This window comes from Cebus imitator, unplaced genomic scaffold (genome assembly GCF_001604975.1).
Source record: "Cebus imitator isolate Cc_AM_T3 unplaced genomic scaffold, Cebus_imitator-1.0 Scaffold52, whole genome shotgun sequence".
NCBI lineage: Eukaryota > Metazoa > Chordata > Mammalia > Primates > Cebidae > Cebus > Cebus imitator.
The window spans coordinates 6,526,917-6,545,465 of NW_016107367.1; the positions used below are offsets into that span (position 1 = coordinate 6,526,917).

Consider the following 18,549-nt stretch of genomic DNA (forward strand, 5'->3'; position numbering starts at 1 on the left):
GTTGCCTGTGGGTGGCAGGATTATTGCTGGTTTGTCTATTGGTACTTTTCTGTATATTCTAAACTATTTTAGATGGCCATGTATTATTAATACACCCTTATAATCCAAAAATATAGAGCATTAAAATAAAATTTTAAAGAATAAACAAGCATATAATGTTCAACTGTGGACATACATATCGCCCTACACAAATACAAATCAATTATTTATATTTCCACCACTTTATTGCTATGCAACTTGGGTCTTTATATGCACATGTAATTTAGTAATTCAAAGAGATAATCAGGGTTTTATAACTGGCTTACTGGTGTTTGATTTGTCTTAGATCAACACCTAGAAGCTACTACACTTCAGGGCTTAGTCAATTACCAAAGACTTATCAGTTGCTTTCTAGAAAATGTAGAGCACATATACATCTTATTGTGTGAAGGACAAGAGCCTGGCAGTGGTGCTGATCCTCAACAGACTAAAAAACCTCAGCTCAGTAAGGACCTAAGGACAATGGCAGACAAGGCAGAAGAAAATGAAACTAACATGTTAGCATATGCAAGTTGGATTGTGAAAGGAGAACAAAGAATGGCAAATCCACTCCAATCAGGGATTAGAAAGAAAATAAAAGCAATGCAAAATAAAAATACTAAACATAGAACTGAAAAGGACAAGAACAAAAATAACTCTGAATGACGAGGTTGCTTAACCATTTCTTAAATAGGGAACAGAAAAAAACAGTACAAGGTAGGAAATAAAATAGCAGAACGAGGGATGTGGCTAACGAATCAAACTGGTTACTATGGCTAGTAGTTTTTTAGTAATTTCTGTAGCCCTGCCAATATGGTAACATTAAAAAAAAATGCCACCACTTGTTTAAAACAATATGTGAGGAAATATTTGTTTTCTTAATATTTAACCAACAAGTTTTGCTATGTTTTTGGGTTCTGAAAAATACGGCGGTTATGGTATACACAGAAAAACACACCACACACATTTTATTCTATTTTAAGCATTCATGTGTTTAAAACAGAATTTGAAAGTTGATTTAGGTGTTACAAATAAACTTGAGGACATTAACGCTGATAAGTACTAAAAGTTAACATTCTACAGAAAGCAGGAGAAGCCTCTGCCCAAAATCAAATTTTCTAATCTGTAAAGATATGTGGCTCTAGAACTTTAGGAGGCATTAAAATGTTAATCTTCAAAGGGAAGTCTGCAGAGGTTTTGCGTTTTTCAGTATCTAACCATTTTGGTGATAAATGCTTCACATGACAACTGAATAGCCACATAAGAGGGCCAGAAGTTAAAAAGAGTCTTTATACTGGTTCATAGTTTCTCAAACTTAGTACCATCCTGGTATGGTATTTCTGGTATGTCCATATCCCACCTGTACATTTATTTATTTATTTTCCCTCAAATCAACCTGCCTTTAAAAATTGAAATACCTACTTTAGGCTTGTCCTAAGTAGCAGAGAAATCACCAGTTTAATGTGCTAGCTATATATTGAATACATATTAAAATACTTAAATATTTAAACGAAACTATGTCCATATACATTCTAAACACACTGTGCACGTTATAAGTGGTAAGGTATAGCACCCATCAGAAAATATAGTCCGATCCCAATTTCTCTAAGCAAGTAAAATTTGAGGAATGAATCCTGAAATTGCTCATAAATATGTTAAAATTCCAAGCTTTTGTTCCCAAGGAAACTTAAAAAATTCCAGATCTTAAAATTTCTGATCACTGAAACTCTGAAGCGCTTCGTTTACTGTACAAATATTACATGCTATGAAAGAGAAACCTTAAGAAAAATAAACTCCTGTGAATGAACAATAGACTAGATATATTAATTTATAGCCAGAGAACTTCCTTGGATGAAGCCAGTCTTTACACAATGTTTAACCACACACCACTTGATCATTTATCGCCGGTTTTCTTGTCATACAGCTCGCATACTGACATAATTCTTACGTAATCTAACTTTCACCTTTGTAGATTTTCTCCCTTGTGGATATGCTTACTCCACTTTTTATTTCATATTCCTTTCTCATCTTTGTACCTCCTGTCTCATACAGCAGGTGCTTAATAAAAGATTCTGGAACAGAACAAAATCAATACAAACCAAACCTTATGGCCACAACATATTGTGCATTTGTATCAAACAAAAAAGATTTTCATTTTAAGCTTTGCATTTCCTTAAAAGTGAGGACTTTGTCAAACATTTTTATCCACTCTGAGAAATGTACAATGATTAGAAAAGTGCATGTCATAGTAATTTTCTTATATATGTACTCCAAAACATCAAAAACATATGGCTATGGAATAACTTAAAGGAGTACAACCTGAAGATTTTGAAATGTCATAAATTAGTCTTTAATAAATTGTACAAAATATTTATTTTTATTAAAAAGTTTATGTTTTCCAGACACACCGGTATTTAATTATTACGTCCACTTCACAAGACTCACATGAAAATAAAACACTTCAAATAGAAAAGGGGAAAAAAGTCAAAAGAAAGCAAAGAAAAGAGAAGCTGGTTCGCAGCATCTGAATTACTTCTGGACTCTCTTTCTGGTTCTTGAACCTTGAAGACAAATCAAAGAAACTTAAATCATTAATCAGTAATTTACGAAAGCAAAAGAACAGAAATATAAATATCCCTAAATACAGTTATTAACATTTTAAAATCGAATTGAGTCTGGTGATTTGCAAAGATAAAAGTGACACACAAAGGTATAAATGCTAACACCCTGAAAATCTTAGAAAATTGGGTCAATTTTTTAGTATGTCAAAAAATATGCTGACGAAACCTACCTTCTAGTCTTAAACCGTGTAAAAATCCTTTGACTTATAAAATGTATCCAATTTTTACTAACACTGAAATCGTTTTCTCCAAAATTTATATTTATTGTAAAATTTAAAATATTATCTCCACAGATATACACTTTAGCAATATAGATAAGCATTCATTCCTTAGGGGGAAGAGATGAGGTCATGCATGTTATGAAAAGCAAGGGAATGAGTTGCTTTTTAAAGCCTATTACCTACAGCCTTTAGGCAGGAGAGTACTGGGATATTCGGAAATGGAATGTCTTTTCCACTAGGAATTATATGGATCCCAAATGAGTAGCCTCCTAGAAAAGGATCATATGTGATACTGGTCTAAGTCCCTTATGACAGCTTCCATCTAACTATTCTTGGTTTGGAATAAATCAGTGACTCTCTGTTAGGAGCATGGGAATTCTGCCTCACCAAGGAGACATTTCATCCCACCTACTACTCCTACTCCACCTCTGGGCGCAGCAGTCAGCCTAATCATGGCCCCCTAGTGCTGCCAAAGGATGTGCAGGGCCATTTCCTTCCCACTGTTGCATGTTACGCTCTGCCAGGAAAGAGCAGAGCCACCAGAGTGAGGGAAAGCATGGTGCTCACAATTAATCAATGACTGCACAAAAAAACAAAATGATGAATAATTCTTTTCTCAAAAGTACAAAACATTCTTTGAATGTGGAACAAAATTCTACCACATATATCTAAAGGTTTTCTGATTATGGGTTTACTTACTTAACATAGAGGTCAGTTTCAAAACTAGCATTTTTAATTTTTCCAAATTATATACCATTTCTATATAATTGCCACACAGTTCAATGACAGCAAACTATATGAATATCATTTTTTCTGCCACTCATAATACATACCCTATATATTGTACTATGATTGATTTTAAAATTTAAGTTTTTCCTTCAATTTCTGTAACATAGCCTTCTATTAAAAATATCCCACCATAGACTTTTAGGTTTTTATTTCAAGAAACCAGTTAGTTAGTTACCTAGTTAGTTAGTTAGTTAGTTAGAGAGGTAGTTTCGCTCTGTCGCCAGGCTAGAGTGTAGTGCCGTGATATTGGCTCACTGCAACCTCCGCCTTCTGGGTTCAAGTGATTGTGCTGCCTCAGCTTCCAGAGTAGCTGAGAATACAGGCGCCTGTCACTGCGCCTGGCTAATTTTTGTATTTTAGTAGAGTCAGGGGTTTCACCATGTTGTTCAGTCTGGTCTCGAACCCCTGACCTTAAATGATCTGCCCGTCTTGGCCTCCCAAATGCTGGGATTACAGGCATGAGCCACCACGCCTGGCCTGTTTCAAGAAATTTGAAATTAATTCTGCACAGAAAACTGAAAATGTTGTGATAGCGAGATAGGCATAAGGGGTATTACAAAATCAAGGTCAATCATCAATACTTATATCTCCTTTCAATATATTTTCAATCTTTAACTACACTACAAAGAACACTGAAGTAACAACTATAGAGCTGTATTTAAACAGCATTATTCTCATTCATGTCTTAATTTGCCATTTTACTCTGAAATTAAATATCATTGCTGCTTATCTTCATCAATCTAAAGTTTCTCACTGCAACTGAAAGTGGTATTATTGCCTGGGTTTATATAATCAGTCCTATGCACCTTGTTGCATATATCAATTCAATATTTTCCCTAATAATCAATTCTGATTGTTACAGAAAAAAATCTTCTTATCTCTTTAATTTAAAATATAACCATTTCCTAATATACACTACTGGCAAAGGGTCCAATAATAAGACTAATGTAATAATTTGATATGTGGAGAATAACATACAAGTTTGGGATACTCTTCTATGGTTCTATAATGCAGTAGGGAAAAAAAGGTGGAAAATTTCTTTGTAGGGTTCCCTTAAAAATATCTACTTTTTGGCTAGTCAAAAATCCTTTCTCCAAAGATTCCTCTGGAATGGTCCAACATCAATACCAACAAAAGTAGTCTCCATTTTATGAACAGGTGGGGGAAAGTACACCAGCCATAAATATCATGGCTGTATTAGCTAATTTTTAGCACAATTCTGAAATATTGGCATGATTTTGAAATGCCAGAATATGTATGATTTTTAAAGGCTATCAGTTTGTGAGGGGAAAAATTACTTGCAGCAAATAACCAAATTTTCTCAACTGGTAAAAATTATGCCTTGCATAAAAATAAAAGGATTAGAGGCTCCTGTTCTTCTTGAAAACCATCCCATCACCTCCTCTCTTTGACAAAACCTACACAATACACATTTTGAAAGCTTTCAGAATGTGTTCTTACACAATAGGCCCCCAACTATTCAAAATGAGTTCAGGTGTATCAAGAAAATTATACACGTTTTTAAAATGGTCTAAATAGATATTAAAGGAAAGTTGCTCCCATTTTGCTAGGCACAGTATTATGAAAGATCACAGTGAGAAAAATCTCTTACCATATTGTAAATCATAAATTGTGTTTGAAAATAAAATTGTTAATGAAGAAACTGACATTTCTAAGGCTGCTGTTAGAGGTAACCATTCTTGAAACATGTTTATGACAGAAAATCTTAAAGCTCTAAAACACAGAATTCACTGAATTGTATTACATATCCTGAAAATTTTTTAAAAATCAAATGTAATAATTTTTCTTCTCCTTCAAGTTACTTTAAATGGATAAATTTAAAAGTACACATTTACATCAACTCTTGGCTTTTTTTGCTGGAAGCAATAACATTTTACCATCAGATAATATTTCTCTCACTATTATTTTGATAGTAAAATACCTTAACTTGCCTTGTACTTTAGGGGGGAAAAAAGTGAACTGTAATGGGGGAAATAAACAGCATTTTAAGAAAAGCAATTCTGCGTTTATATAAATAAGGGTGAATCTGATTCTTCTTTATCTTCTTAAAAACTTCTGTCAAACAAACTGAATTGTTCTTCTTAAATTATTTATGACTTTACTCTTTTCTCAATAAGATAACAAAAATACTGATATATTTGACTAGTCATGCTTTCTCCAAAGATTCCTCAGGAATGGTCCAAAATCAATACCAACAAAAGTAGTCTCCATTTTATGAACAGGAGAGGGAAAGTAAATTTTTCATGGGAAAAACCATCAGTAGAAGGCCTTACACTAAAAATTTAGGTTAAAAAAATTTCATAATTAAACTAGAATTTAAAAGCATTTATCTATCAGAGTAAAACCCTTCACGTTCAATAAGCAAAGTTCAGGTAACAAATAACGTCCAGGCAGTCAAGAGGAATGAGTCTTCCTCATGTGCAGCTGAGACTGTCTTAGACTTAATGAATGCCAATCTCACTAAAACAATTCAGGATCTACCAAAACTAAACTTGCCAGTTTTAAAATTTAAGGGATTTTTTTTTTTTAAATATTACTGTATCTTTATAAATGCTCCTTAATTTTGTTCCCACTCACTGTCATAGCTGCTGCAGCTAGCCTCTGGCTGAGACATGCTTCGATGTATTGCTCCTTGGGACTCCTCACTTCCTAATAACAAAATGAACAAGACAGGGGAAGAGGGAAAAAAAGACAGTAGCGAATGGAAAATGGCAGCAGAAAAAAGAGAGGGACTACTTCAAAACCTTTTGCCTTCAGTGTGAAGTTATATATTCCCTCTTCAAATACCTCAAGTTTTATTTGGTTAAAGCAGATTAAACCAAAGGACATTCTAATCATATGTAATGAAGAATGCATTAATAAAATCTGGCCAAAAATAATTCTCTTTGAAAGTTGAACACTTTGCTTTCCACAAACATGCACTGATGCCACTAGCAAAAGGAAGGGAAAATAAATTGGTGGTCTTACTCAATATGGTACCTATGCTTTAAAAAAAAAAAGGGTTTTTTAAAAATCAAAAATAAGTCTTTTCTGTTAGAAACCAAGAAATATTTCAGGATGAACAAAATAATAATTCAAAAAAAGGCAGACAGGAGAAATCTTAAAAAAAAAAAAAAAAAAAAAAAAAAAAAAGGAAAGAAAGCAAAAAGCATTCATAATGGAAAGGAAGAAGTATATCTGTCTTTATTTCCAACTGCTTGAACTCTGGAGGCAGAGGTTGCAGTGAGCCAAGATCGTGTCACTGCACTCTAGCCTAGGCGACAGAGCAAGACTCCACAAAAAAAAAAAAAAAAAAAATGCACTGTGGGCCACACTGAATAACTCTCCTTATTGAGTCAAGTACATCATTGTATCATGTGAATCCTGGAACACATTGGCTGGCAGTTTATTAAACATATCAGACCAAAGTTCAACTTAGTTCTGTTCTTTGCAGATGTTGCCTTTACTAATGTCATTTCTGGAACTACTCCATTACTGAAGTACCTTCAGTGCCAGTTTATAAGCCATCTCAGAAATGACTTCATACCTTGTTTTTTTGCTTTAAGAACTTTGAAAAGTGATCATCCACAAAGCTATAATTCCTTTCCTCTTAACTTGCTCAGAAAAAAAGAAGTTGACAAACTTTATAAGGAACAATCAGGCAGCTCAGCTGCAAATAAGCCCATTGTCTGACCCCTGACACTCACTATCATAACCAGAGTGGGATCAATTTGAGGAAGTGGAAAGATATTAGCCTGAGAGTTAAGAGTTCTGGTCTCTAACACTAACCCTTTCACAACAGCTCAGTCATTTATCTATTTATATTTTAGAGATGGGGTTTCTGTGTTGCCCAGACTGGACTCAAACTCCTGGCTCAAGTGATCCTCCTGCCTCAGCCTCCTGAGTAGCTGAGACTACAGGCACATGTCACCATGCTTGGCAGCTCTGCCATCCAAATCTGCAAAATGAAGGAAACTTCCCGGTCTCAACTTTATAATTATTGTGGAGAGTAAATAATCTAATGTGTGTACAAAAGACACCACGATACATACCACTTAAAGATCTTATGGTATTTTATTATAAAATCAAAAGGTCATGACCCAAATAGTTGACACCTCATCTAGTGAGAGGAAATGAAATGTATGTTTACATATGGAAGCAGCTAGGCAAACTTGTTCAACTTACGGGTCTGTATGGTCTCCTCTGTCTGTGTATTTGAGCATTCCATATCTTCAACACCAGATTCCTTGCTTTCTTCAATTTCTTTCTTTCGCTTCTTACATATAAAAATTTGAGAGAGAGAGAGAGAGAGAGAGAGAGAGAAAGAGATATGGTCTGACAGTCAAGTAAATGACAAACTTGTCACATATTGGTGTGTGTGTGTGGGTACGTGGGTGGGTGGGTAGGTGTGTGGGTGTGTCAAAACACACAGGAAGAATATTCTTAGCTTCAAGATAGTGGTTACCTAAAGGAATGGATGAGGGACAAAAGAAAAGGGGAGTTAGAGAACTTTCAGCTAGACAGTTAACCCAGATGGTAGGTATATTTGTTATATCCACCTCCAACTTTTCATGCTTTATATACTTCATTATTGAAAGCTACGTTTTAAAGATCAGGACTGTCATACAGAAACTCTTCTAAAACAAAATTTTTTACAAACTCACTATCACCACTCAGGCCAATGATACTCTTCACATTGTACAAAGTGGGTGAGGTGGAGAAAGGACAATCTATTTAATAAATGGAAAAAATATATGTCTTGCTCCATACATTGCATCAATGTTTGTACCACATAACATTGGTGGTAAAATTCTATTTATGAATCAATAATGGAAAACTTGTAATAAATGTTTCTCTTTTAGCATACTTTTTATTAAATGTTTAAGAGGGCCATCAACATTACAGTAAATGAATAGTCCTAAAAGTACAAAGCTCTCCTAAAATCTCAAAAACCATCTGCATTTCCCATATTCTATTGGGCCTGTCCTATTTTTCTAGTGAAGTGTTATTTAGGAGTCAGTGCTTATATATTCTGTCACCATCCATTCTTCCCAAATGGTCCTCCAAGTTCATTTTATTACTTTCTACCAGTATACAACATTTTTTAACATACCGAGTCCTGTGTGAAGTTTCTAAATTCTCCAGCATCTCTATACATAGGTAAAATTATAGAGGGACATTAGTAACAAATGCAAAACTTTGAATTTTTTATGTAACTTTATCTTGTGTAGTTTCAAATTTAAACAGATTAAAATCCAAATTTTAATCCAAAGCTTCTCTTGGTTGCCTAAAATAAGTCTGTATCATTTAGAAAACCATCTGATATGCCCCAAATTTCGCAGGTTCACAATGAAACAGAATGTCCTCATTTATATTTTCTAACAATTAACAATAAGTTAAACTTCAACTGAGAAGGTTCCTTGCGGCAGGCCATTTTGTGTACAGCTAGAAAAGAGGATAACACCTGCTGACAGCACATTGTTCCTTTTCCTAATGGCAACCATGGGTTCTGTTCCAAAGAGAATTACATGGGAAAGCTGAACTCTATTCAAGCCACATTATCTTAAAACCTCCAAATGGTCAGAACTGTTATTATCTATGTTTTACAATTAATCCCACTGTTTCAAAACATTCTCAAGGTGGCTGTGGAAAATTGGAACTCAGAGATACCCACCACGTTCCTAAAGAAATTGCTTCACATATACAAAAATAACAACTTGACTAAACCTTGAAAAACTTTAAAAGGCATTCACTTGGCAGATTTGTATATGGAGGTATTGTCTCTCAAAAATAACTGTGAGAGTGGCTATAACTTCACATAACTGATGAGAAAAGGGGAGAATGCCTTACATCTTTCTTTTCCGAAGTGTTGCTTCATGATTACCATCTAAACCCTGCTGGGCTGAACAGATTGGTTCGATAATTACATACAATAACTGCAGTGGGCAGGTAACCCTCAGCTGGCACAGGGCAGCTCCCCTGTGAGAACTTCCATATGCAAACTGCACTGATGGAGTGCATTAGGTACATCTTTCCTGCCAGTGCACAGGCCTGATTAACGCCAGCCAAGACTCCAAGGTTAGCATGTCAGCAGATTTGTGATGCATTAGGCAGGAATAAACACAGACACTTTTGTTCGTTCAGACCAAAATTAAGGAGGAATATTTCAGTGCTATATTGCTTTCCATACAGCAGAGAATGCATTTTCCAGTTTTTGGAGGGCAGATTTTTAAATGCTCATTATAAAGGGAGCTAGCTATCCAATACATTCTACCCAAGAGCCTAAGTGTATTCATCTAGTTTTTAAGCTTATTTAATAAAAGGGGGCTTTCTTAGTCTTCATGCAGGTAAATTACATAGGAAGGAAAATCAGACAGTATTCAACGAACAAAAGAAACACCTGTGCTTTAGGCAATATGCATTAGGTAAAGCACTCTACTGCAATAATCCACACTTCAGCCAGGTAACTCCTGCCCAACTTTTCCATCAATGTATGTAGTCTGGATAGGAAGGGACCAGTGGTCTACAGACCAATTAAAAAAACAAAATAAAATGCTTCAAGTTTGGTAGTATCTGTTATTCATTTTAAAAGGCAGTGAGTAAAATTCTAAGCAATCTGCTGTCAGCATCTTCCTTCTAAAAATTTCCAAATGCTTCATTTTATTTGTCAACATCCTTAGGCTTCAGATAGAGCATATTTTGGTTCCTTTTGAACAGAAAAAATGGCTTCACAAAGTGATGATGCTAATCTCTGATTTTGTCACATTCTGCATCAGGTTTCACAGGTGCCTTTATTTGTGTTAATATGAAACCAAAACATTGTATGATATACTAGAGCAACTTATAAAATGAACTTAGAATATTCTTTTAATTCAGCACAGCTAAAATATCTTTAAAAATTAGATTTATTTCAAAGGGCACTAGCATATATATTACACATTATATTTTTGAGTTGTTCAGATATGCTAGCCTAAAGTTTAGTTAATTAGCAGCTTCTCACTTCCAATTTAGAAACAGGAAGACAAACAGGCTAGATGCATTTGAACTGATAATTTACTAATAGTCTAAACACTGATTGGAGACCTGCTATAAGCTTAAAGCTGTTTTAATAGAAAAGAGAAAAAAAACTTCAGAAGCAAAAACCAAAGACCAAGTCTTTGCTTCCCAAGTTAAGCATCAAAAGATCACCTCTAGATGCTTTCAACAGCTTCTAAGAAAAGCCAATCCGGTTCATGGCTATCTCCAAAAGAGATGAGTACTCAGGCAGTGTTACTTGGGTTTTGCCCATCCCTTACAACAAAAGTCTACATGTTTACTTTAAAAATTTAGACTATATGGCCTAAAGTTTTTAAATGCTCCGCATAGCACATATGTCATAGAATAAAGAACTTTAAATACTGCACTAATCAGTCCATGTGACTGTATTAATCAGTTAATCTTATTTTCTTTATTTGATTAAATTATTACATTCCCTAACAGTGGTTGAAAATAGAATATTACTCAGCAGTAAGTAAAAGAAAAAAGATAAGACACATCTTTTATGAAGGTAAAGCAAATATGTTATTATACCACAATATTTATGAAACTGATAGATTTAGTTAAAATCTACTATACAGACAGAAAATAAAATGAAGCTATGGAAAAAAAAAAACCAAAGAGAATGTGCTCAGTATTTCTCAGCTGGTAGTGACAAAAACACTTGAACTCAAAGCTCTTTATTCTTGCTGCAATTTCCTTTCCACATAACTATGCTGTCTCCCTATGTGACCTTACAGCAGGCAACAGCAGTTTCTAGTTGCTGTGTTCTTAATGCATTTTTTCTAGAGTTATATTATAGTATACACACTTGTGTACTTCATGTAAACTAATTCCATAACCTCCTCTATTTCTCTCTTACTATGTATGCTCCCTGAGGGCAAAGACTATGGTTTTCCTCATTTTTCTAAACCTCAACGAGCTTGGCACAGTGTTTTGCACACATACAAATGTGCACCTGTAGAGTATTCAACTATTATTGTAATAAAGAGATTATTTCATATCTTCCTCTAAGTCTCCCAAAAACTGTTAATATTTAAGTGGACATTAATTACAGGTATGTTTTAAGAAAATGCAGAAAAAGGTCAAATGTAATTAAAAGAAGAAATAAAAAGATGGAGAGTTAGGAAATGAATAAATGACTTAAAAAGAGTCAGAGGAATTTGATGAATAATCTAAAAATATCCTCCTAGAGGCCCAGCACAGTAGCTCAGGCCTATAATCCCAGCATTTTGGGAGGCCTATGTGGGCGGATCATTTGAGGTGAGGGGTTCGAGACCAGCTTGGCCAACATAGCAAAACCCCGTCTCTACTAAAAATACAAAAATTAGCCAGGTGTAGTGGCACGCACCTGTCACCCCAGCAGAACTGCTTGAACCCAGGAGGTAGAGGTTGCAGTGAGACAAGATCGTACCAATGCACTCCAGCCTGGGTAACAGAGTGAGACTCCGTCTCAAAACGACAAAAAAATCTGCTAGAATTTACTATTTTCAATGAGTTTCAGTGATGAAGACTATAATAAAAATAATGAATATGCAATTTTCTTCCACAACAGCACTGATCTCCATCTGAACAGAGGTTAGAGGTGAAGATCACCACCATATACTTACTAAGCATCTACTGTGTGCCTGGCACTGTCATGTTCAAGATGAAAAACAGACACTATAAAATAGTTAAAGGAAAAGAGAAATTTTATCTTTTATAAAAACATTAAACATACACGTTTAATTTCTGCCAACTATTTATTTTGATGTAAAAACTGTAAGAAATCCTTTTAGGGTTCCATAAATGAGCATTCTTACATAGGTGTCCAGTGTAATCCCACTACCATGGAAATTCATTCTGTGAAGTATCAATCCATATGTAAATATAACACACACATTACCTCACAGTCTACCCTTGATTTTGTTGTTGTTGTCTACTTGTTTAAATTTAGATCTCTCTCTTGCCAACATTTTTAGTTATCTACTCTGGAGACAGAGGAAGTACAACTCAAGCAATTTTGCTAATTACTAACAGGTCCAAAGGAATGAGTTTAGCAAAAGAAAATGATTAAAAATATATGGCAAACAAAGTTTGGAATATCTGTGTTCTTCACTAGTTCAAGCTATCCCACCCTAGAATACCATGAAAAATTAAGAATTAACTGTAACTATCCCAAAAATTGCGTACCAAAAATTACAGGTAATTTATATAAATGTGCCAAAAAATACCGATACAATGGTAGACTTTTTCAGAATAAATAAACAGGGGAAAAAGCTATCTGGCTAGATATTAGCGTTGATCACTCCATAAGCAATACATTTTTTTTCTTTTTCAGCAAAAGTACTGCTTCACGAAGTCAGCATAATTTGTCTATTCACTTATTTTAGAGCACATGTATGTCCCCTGAGCTTGGCTTACTAAGGAACTAGTGAAAGCTGCTTTTGAGCTCTACTGTCATCCATTCTCCTAGAAAACACACTCATTTGACGAGCAGATGAGCTGAGAAACAAGCTAATCCTTGATTACTGATCTATAGGAGTACTACATGCTTAAGAACTTTTATCAAAATGTCATGCAATAATAGCAAGCACAACCTAGAATGATCTCCCAATGACACTTTTGAAAGCAGTAAATTCAATTTCCAACTTGTTGGCAGCAATGGCTTTTCACGATTCTAACATCATTCATATTACAAGGAGATCATGAAACTTTAATATGATCAAACCTATAGTCACTTAACAAGATGAAAGCTGTTTCCAGAGATTCAATGAACTAAGATCTAGAAGACTAATATGTCAGTGTATTCTATTCTAGATTAAAGTCAATGTGACACCTCTTTACTCATGTTTTCCTCTGAGGGTTCCATGATGTGTGCCATTAAGGTTGAAAACTTTTGGCAAAGTTAAGATGTTTCAAGTACAATTTATAGGAAAAGGCAAATGAGTGGCTGGTCACGCTTTTAACATTTTTATGCCTAAAATCACTAGGATGTCTTGAAATTCTCTAAGAAAAAACGCTATATAAATGCATAATAATAATAATAATTGCATGGCCCTGAACAAGTCACCTAGCCTCTTCTTAGTCCCATTGCTTATGAACAAATGTCACAGACATGCTGCAAAAGACATAAAAAATAAAAGTCCCGAAAGAATAACGAATACTACAGAAATGCTCAGTGATAGCTTGAAGTTTAAAAGGTCAATATCCTTTTACCTGTACTGAGTACAATCAAGTCTTCTGAGGAATTCTCAAGAATTAAAAATGTAAGATTTCGAAAGTTATTTAATATAATACTATAAACTAAGGAGGCTAATCTTTATAAATACATCAGTGAAAACAAAAACCTATGTATATACTAGTGGGGTGTTAACTGATCTCAAGCAACACATGAACACGTTTATTACCAAACAAACTGGCCAACATTAGAGTTACTATTAAAAACAAACTACCTGATCTTCCCTCAATAAACTTGTGTCCACAAAACACCTGATTCCTAAACACACAGGCAGAAAATAGCAGACCAAGAATTCTCTGGTGGTCAGGAGTCCTCTGCTTTATGTCAAGGACCTATTATCCTTTAGTAGCTTAAGGTTTTAAAAAAGGGTAACTAAGAACTCATTAATTTGACTTATATGTTCTCTATGAAAGTTACAGAGCTACATTTTACTTATTTAAAAAATTTTTTTATATTCTGTCTTAACAAGGTGGAGCTATAGTTTAGTCTTTATTTCACAGTAATTAACATCTTGTCTTGCACTGCAAAATCAACTTTTATCAATTCATAATCATTTACTCTTCAAAATAATCTATTTTAACATACATACTCAATAAGTAAAATATAACCCAGTCTTCATTCACATGTGCCTAATACTCTATTTGATAAACTGAACTTTTAAAGATGTGAGATGTTAGTTTATTAGAAGGTTCAAATTCCATGTTATTTTCTTGTCATCAAGAAACTAGAAAGGTGGAAACTTAAAAAAAAAACTCATCCATTATTAAAAAGAAATGTACAGAGGCGGGGCATGGTGGCTCATGCCTGTAATACCAGCACTTTGGGAGGCCAAGGCAGGCAGATCACTTGCAGTCAGGAGTTTGAGACCAGCCTGACCAACGTGGAGAAACCATGTCTCTCTACTAAAAACACAAAATTAGCCAGGGGTAGTGGTGTGCGCCTATAATCTCAGCTACTTGCGAGGCTGAGGCAGGAGAATCCCTTGAACCCGGGAGGCAGAGGTTGTGGTGAGCCAAGATCATGCCATTGCACTCCCGCCTGGGAAACAAGAGCAAAACCCTGCCTCAAAAAAAAAGAAAAATGCACATAACTGTTTAACATTTCCTAAGAACTGGCCACTACATCAGAAAAATAAATCTAACAGTATCCTTAGAGATCTCAATTTTGAGTACTTCTTACAAGCATGTCCTTTCATTGCTTTAAGAAATTCTGCTGGGCACCATTCAAGACATTTATATAATACCAAATTTCCTTATGTATCCCTTACAGTAAGGTACTTATATACACAAAGGTCAAAATACAGTATCTGTGCATCACTGCCCACATGCCAAAGTTGGTCATGGGGCTGATGAATGCTACAATGTAAAGTCTAAAATGCCCAATATCTGCTATGCCTATTTGCAAAAGGGCTGCATTCTACATGGAATCTATAATTCAGATACTCAAATTTTGATATGCAGTGGTTCTTAACTATGTCTGCACAATGAAAGCACCAAGGAAGTTTTTTAAAAACTTTAAGGGTCCCAACCTTATAGCTTTTGATTTACTCATTCTGGGGTGCAGCCCAGATAGTGGGATACTTATAAGCTCCTAGGTGAATCTATTACAATATGCAGCCAAGGATGCCACCCACAGCTACACAAGCACCTCCATTAAAATGATCTGAGGTACCTGTGTGTTAAAGGACCCAGACCAGAAAAAGAAAGTAGAGAAGCAGGGAGTCCTGACACCCAAAAAACAAGCTATCTGGCCACAAATTTCACTCATTTTTGAAATCACTAGAAGTAGACGTCTGTAATAAAAATTCTATTAAACTAACAGGAAAACAGGCATTCCAGTTTAGACTGAGGTATACCCTATTAAAATTAGTCAAACAACAAGAAAAGGACTAGATAATAAACATTGGAAAAAAATCTAAGCAATATCACAGAACCACAAAACCAAAACAGAAAGACATTAAACTCAAAAGGAACAATTAATTCCTATGCCAAAACAGTTAATATAGAAAAGTCTCATAATTACTATTCTCAAAGGATTTAAGAGGCCATCTTACCAACAAAACAAGAATATACTGGCATGTTAAAAAAAAAAATAACTAGTACCGTTGAAATATGACTAAAAAGCAAAACAGATGAAACAAGTGAGCAATATAGAACAGTGTTAAGGACAGGAAAATATGTGGTTGAAGAGCTGGCAGACATGGAGAAAAGTAACTAGCTTCCAGAGTTCCCAGATTCATGTGGTAGGAGTTCTGGAGGCACAGAACAGAGAAGGAAAGGAAAGGAAATGCTAACATACACAGAAAATAAATTTTTCAAGCGTTTAAGACAGGCATTAGGCCTTTAGATGAAAAAGGTCCACCAAGTACCAAGAAAGATGAATGAAGTGTAAAAACAAACTAGAACACATACACTTGTGCACACATACCTGCAGAATGCCAGGACAAAGAGAAAGGCAAGAAGCGTCAAAGCAAGAGCAAAAAAACAGAAATCTAATAAACAACAAAAATCAGGAAAATTAGATATTAGAAGGCAACAAAGCAATGTCTTCGATTAAAAACTACATAGCCACATTAGTTTTCAACTAGGGAAAAAATACAGACATTTTTGGACTTCCTACAATTTACAAGTTTACCATTCAGAAGCTTTCTTTTAAAAAAAGAATTGAGCATATACTCTAAAACATAAAGCCAAGAGAAAGGACATGGATAACAAACAAACAAAACACAAAATATGTCAGACTCATGATAAACTCTAAATAATAATATATAGTGTATAAATGACACCAAAAAATAGGACTAAAAATTCCAGATGATTGTAGTATGAGAGATGGTTTGTGGAGGGCTCAGAGGGTAAAGGTAAAAACAAGCTCTGTTTACTCTTGTAAGAAAAGGATATAAATTCTAATTAAATGTTCACACACATAAACAAATTAAAATGTGTTAAAAAAACATGAGTAGAGACATTTTGGAGGTTAAGATTTTACAACTTCCCTCCACCTAAAATCTGAAGTAATGAACCCAAAATAACAATTAAGAAACATTTCCGCAGCAAACAGAAGTAGCATAGCTTCGCAGCATAACCTTTGAAAAGTGATGACCATGAAGTTTGTCAGACACTCCGAGAATGTGAACAAACACCATTCTGAAATTGTTCACCAGTAGCCCCCCAATTGAGAAGATGTAAGTCAGGCAGCCTGGGGGAGAAAAGACTTAAAATGCCCCTTGAAAAGAGGAAACCACACAAAATATACATTCTTATCAGTACCACATCACACCTACTCACAGGTTTAAATGAAATATTGGTTGGCTGCTTATTTGCTATTTTCTTCCCTCATTTTTTTTTTCTGTTTCCATTATTAAGCATAAAAGAGGTTTTCAATACCCATTTTTAGACTGCATTCTAGCCCGGGCAATAAAGCAACACTTCCGTTCTCTCTTCCTCTTTCTTCCTCTCCTTCATTCTTTTTTTTTTTTTTTTTTTTTTCTTTTTTTAAAAAAAAAAAAAAAAAAGACGAAACCCTCCCTACGCCCACAGTGACTCCTGAAAAGCAGGACCTGTAATTTTGTTTCTTCCCTGGCTGGGAAGACACCTGGAGAAAGAGGGCAGAATAATCAAAATCATTATCTTCAACAGCAAACAGGGAATTGCCAGAACCAGTGAGAAAAGAGAACATAAATAAGAAACACATAAAGAACTAAAGCCATGGAGAAGAGACCACCAATGTAGTCTTTCTTTCACTGTGGATTAACTAAGAACAACCCAAATTAATAAACTCACATTTTTACTTCTTCTGGGTGTAGGCAGTGAACAGAAGCAAATACTGGAAAAAGACTGATAATTTGGCCTACAGCTCACCAGATCCACCCCTAAATATGTACCTGTAGGCAAAGAAAACGAATTGACAATATATTGAGCCCTAAAATCCAAACTATGAAGAATAACATTCTCAAAGGCAGGAAAGTCAAAGATTCAGGAATCCAATAATCCAGTAAATTCACATAATGCTATCCTTATCCAATACGAATAAGACAGAAAAAGCATGCCAACAAAGAATACCAGGAGACAAGAAAAACTGAAACAGAAGCTCACAACATGCAAAAGATAGCTGAAGACTCCACCTCTGAAAGAAAACATTCCTTTCCCAAGGAAGAAAATTTTATAAAAGGTATCAGAGGCTTTAAAAAAATAGGTTAAAAAATACTTACTTTTTTTTAAAATAAAGGAAACGATTTTTTAAAAGACAAAAGGATAACAAGGAAACTGCACAGCTAAACAAAACAACAGTCATTATAGAACTTATATATATTAGAAATAGCAAAAAACAGAGCAAATATAGCTGACAACCAAATGACATAAAAACTGTATAATCACAAGCAATCAAAAAAAAATAGAGTAAGAATTAAGCAGTTAGAAGAAAACAGACATAGATGTTATGTATCATCTCTACAGACACAGAAAACTACAAACACAACTGAGATAAATGGAAGAACATCTAAATAATTATAGGGGCCTACTACATCTATGGAAGAGAAGATGTCAATTCTTTCCAAATTGCTCCATAGAGTAAATGCAATTTCGGTCAAAATCCCAAAAGTATTTTTCGTGGAAACCAATAAGCCAATTCTAAAATTTATATGTAAATT

General features: G+C 34.7%; 1 protein-coding gene across 5 annotated transcripts in view; it reads right to left on the reverse strand.

Annotated features, from left to right (window-relative positions):
- Window positions 1-962: 962 nt before the first annotated feature.
- Window positions 963-18,549, reverse strand: part of VRK1 (VRK serine/threonine kinase 1) — an 84,474-nt gene continuing 66,887 nt past the window's right edge. Inside the window, exons 12-13 of one of the 5 annotated variants that reach the window (XM_017528158.2) lie at window positions 7,835-7,922; window positions 963-2,579 (exon numbers count right to left, since the gene is read on the reverse strand). In XM_017528158.2, coding sequence (XP_017383647.1) covers window positions 2,548-2,579; window positions 7,835-7,922 — 120 coding nt within the window. In that variant the 3' untranslated portion in view covers window positions 963-2,547. Of the gene's footprint in view, window positions 2,580-4,089; window positions 6,320-7,834; window positions 7,926-18,549 lie in introns of those variants that run through there. The other 4 variants (XM_017528157.2, XM_017528160.2, XM_037738344.1 and 1 more) reach the window with 4 other exon arrangements.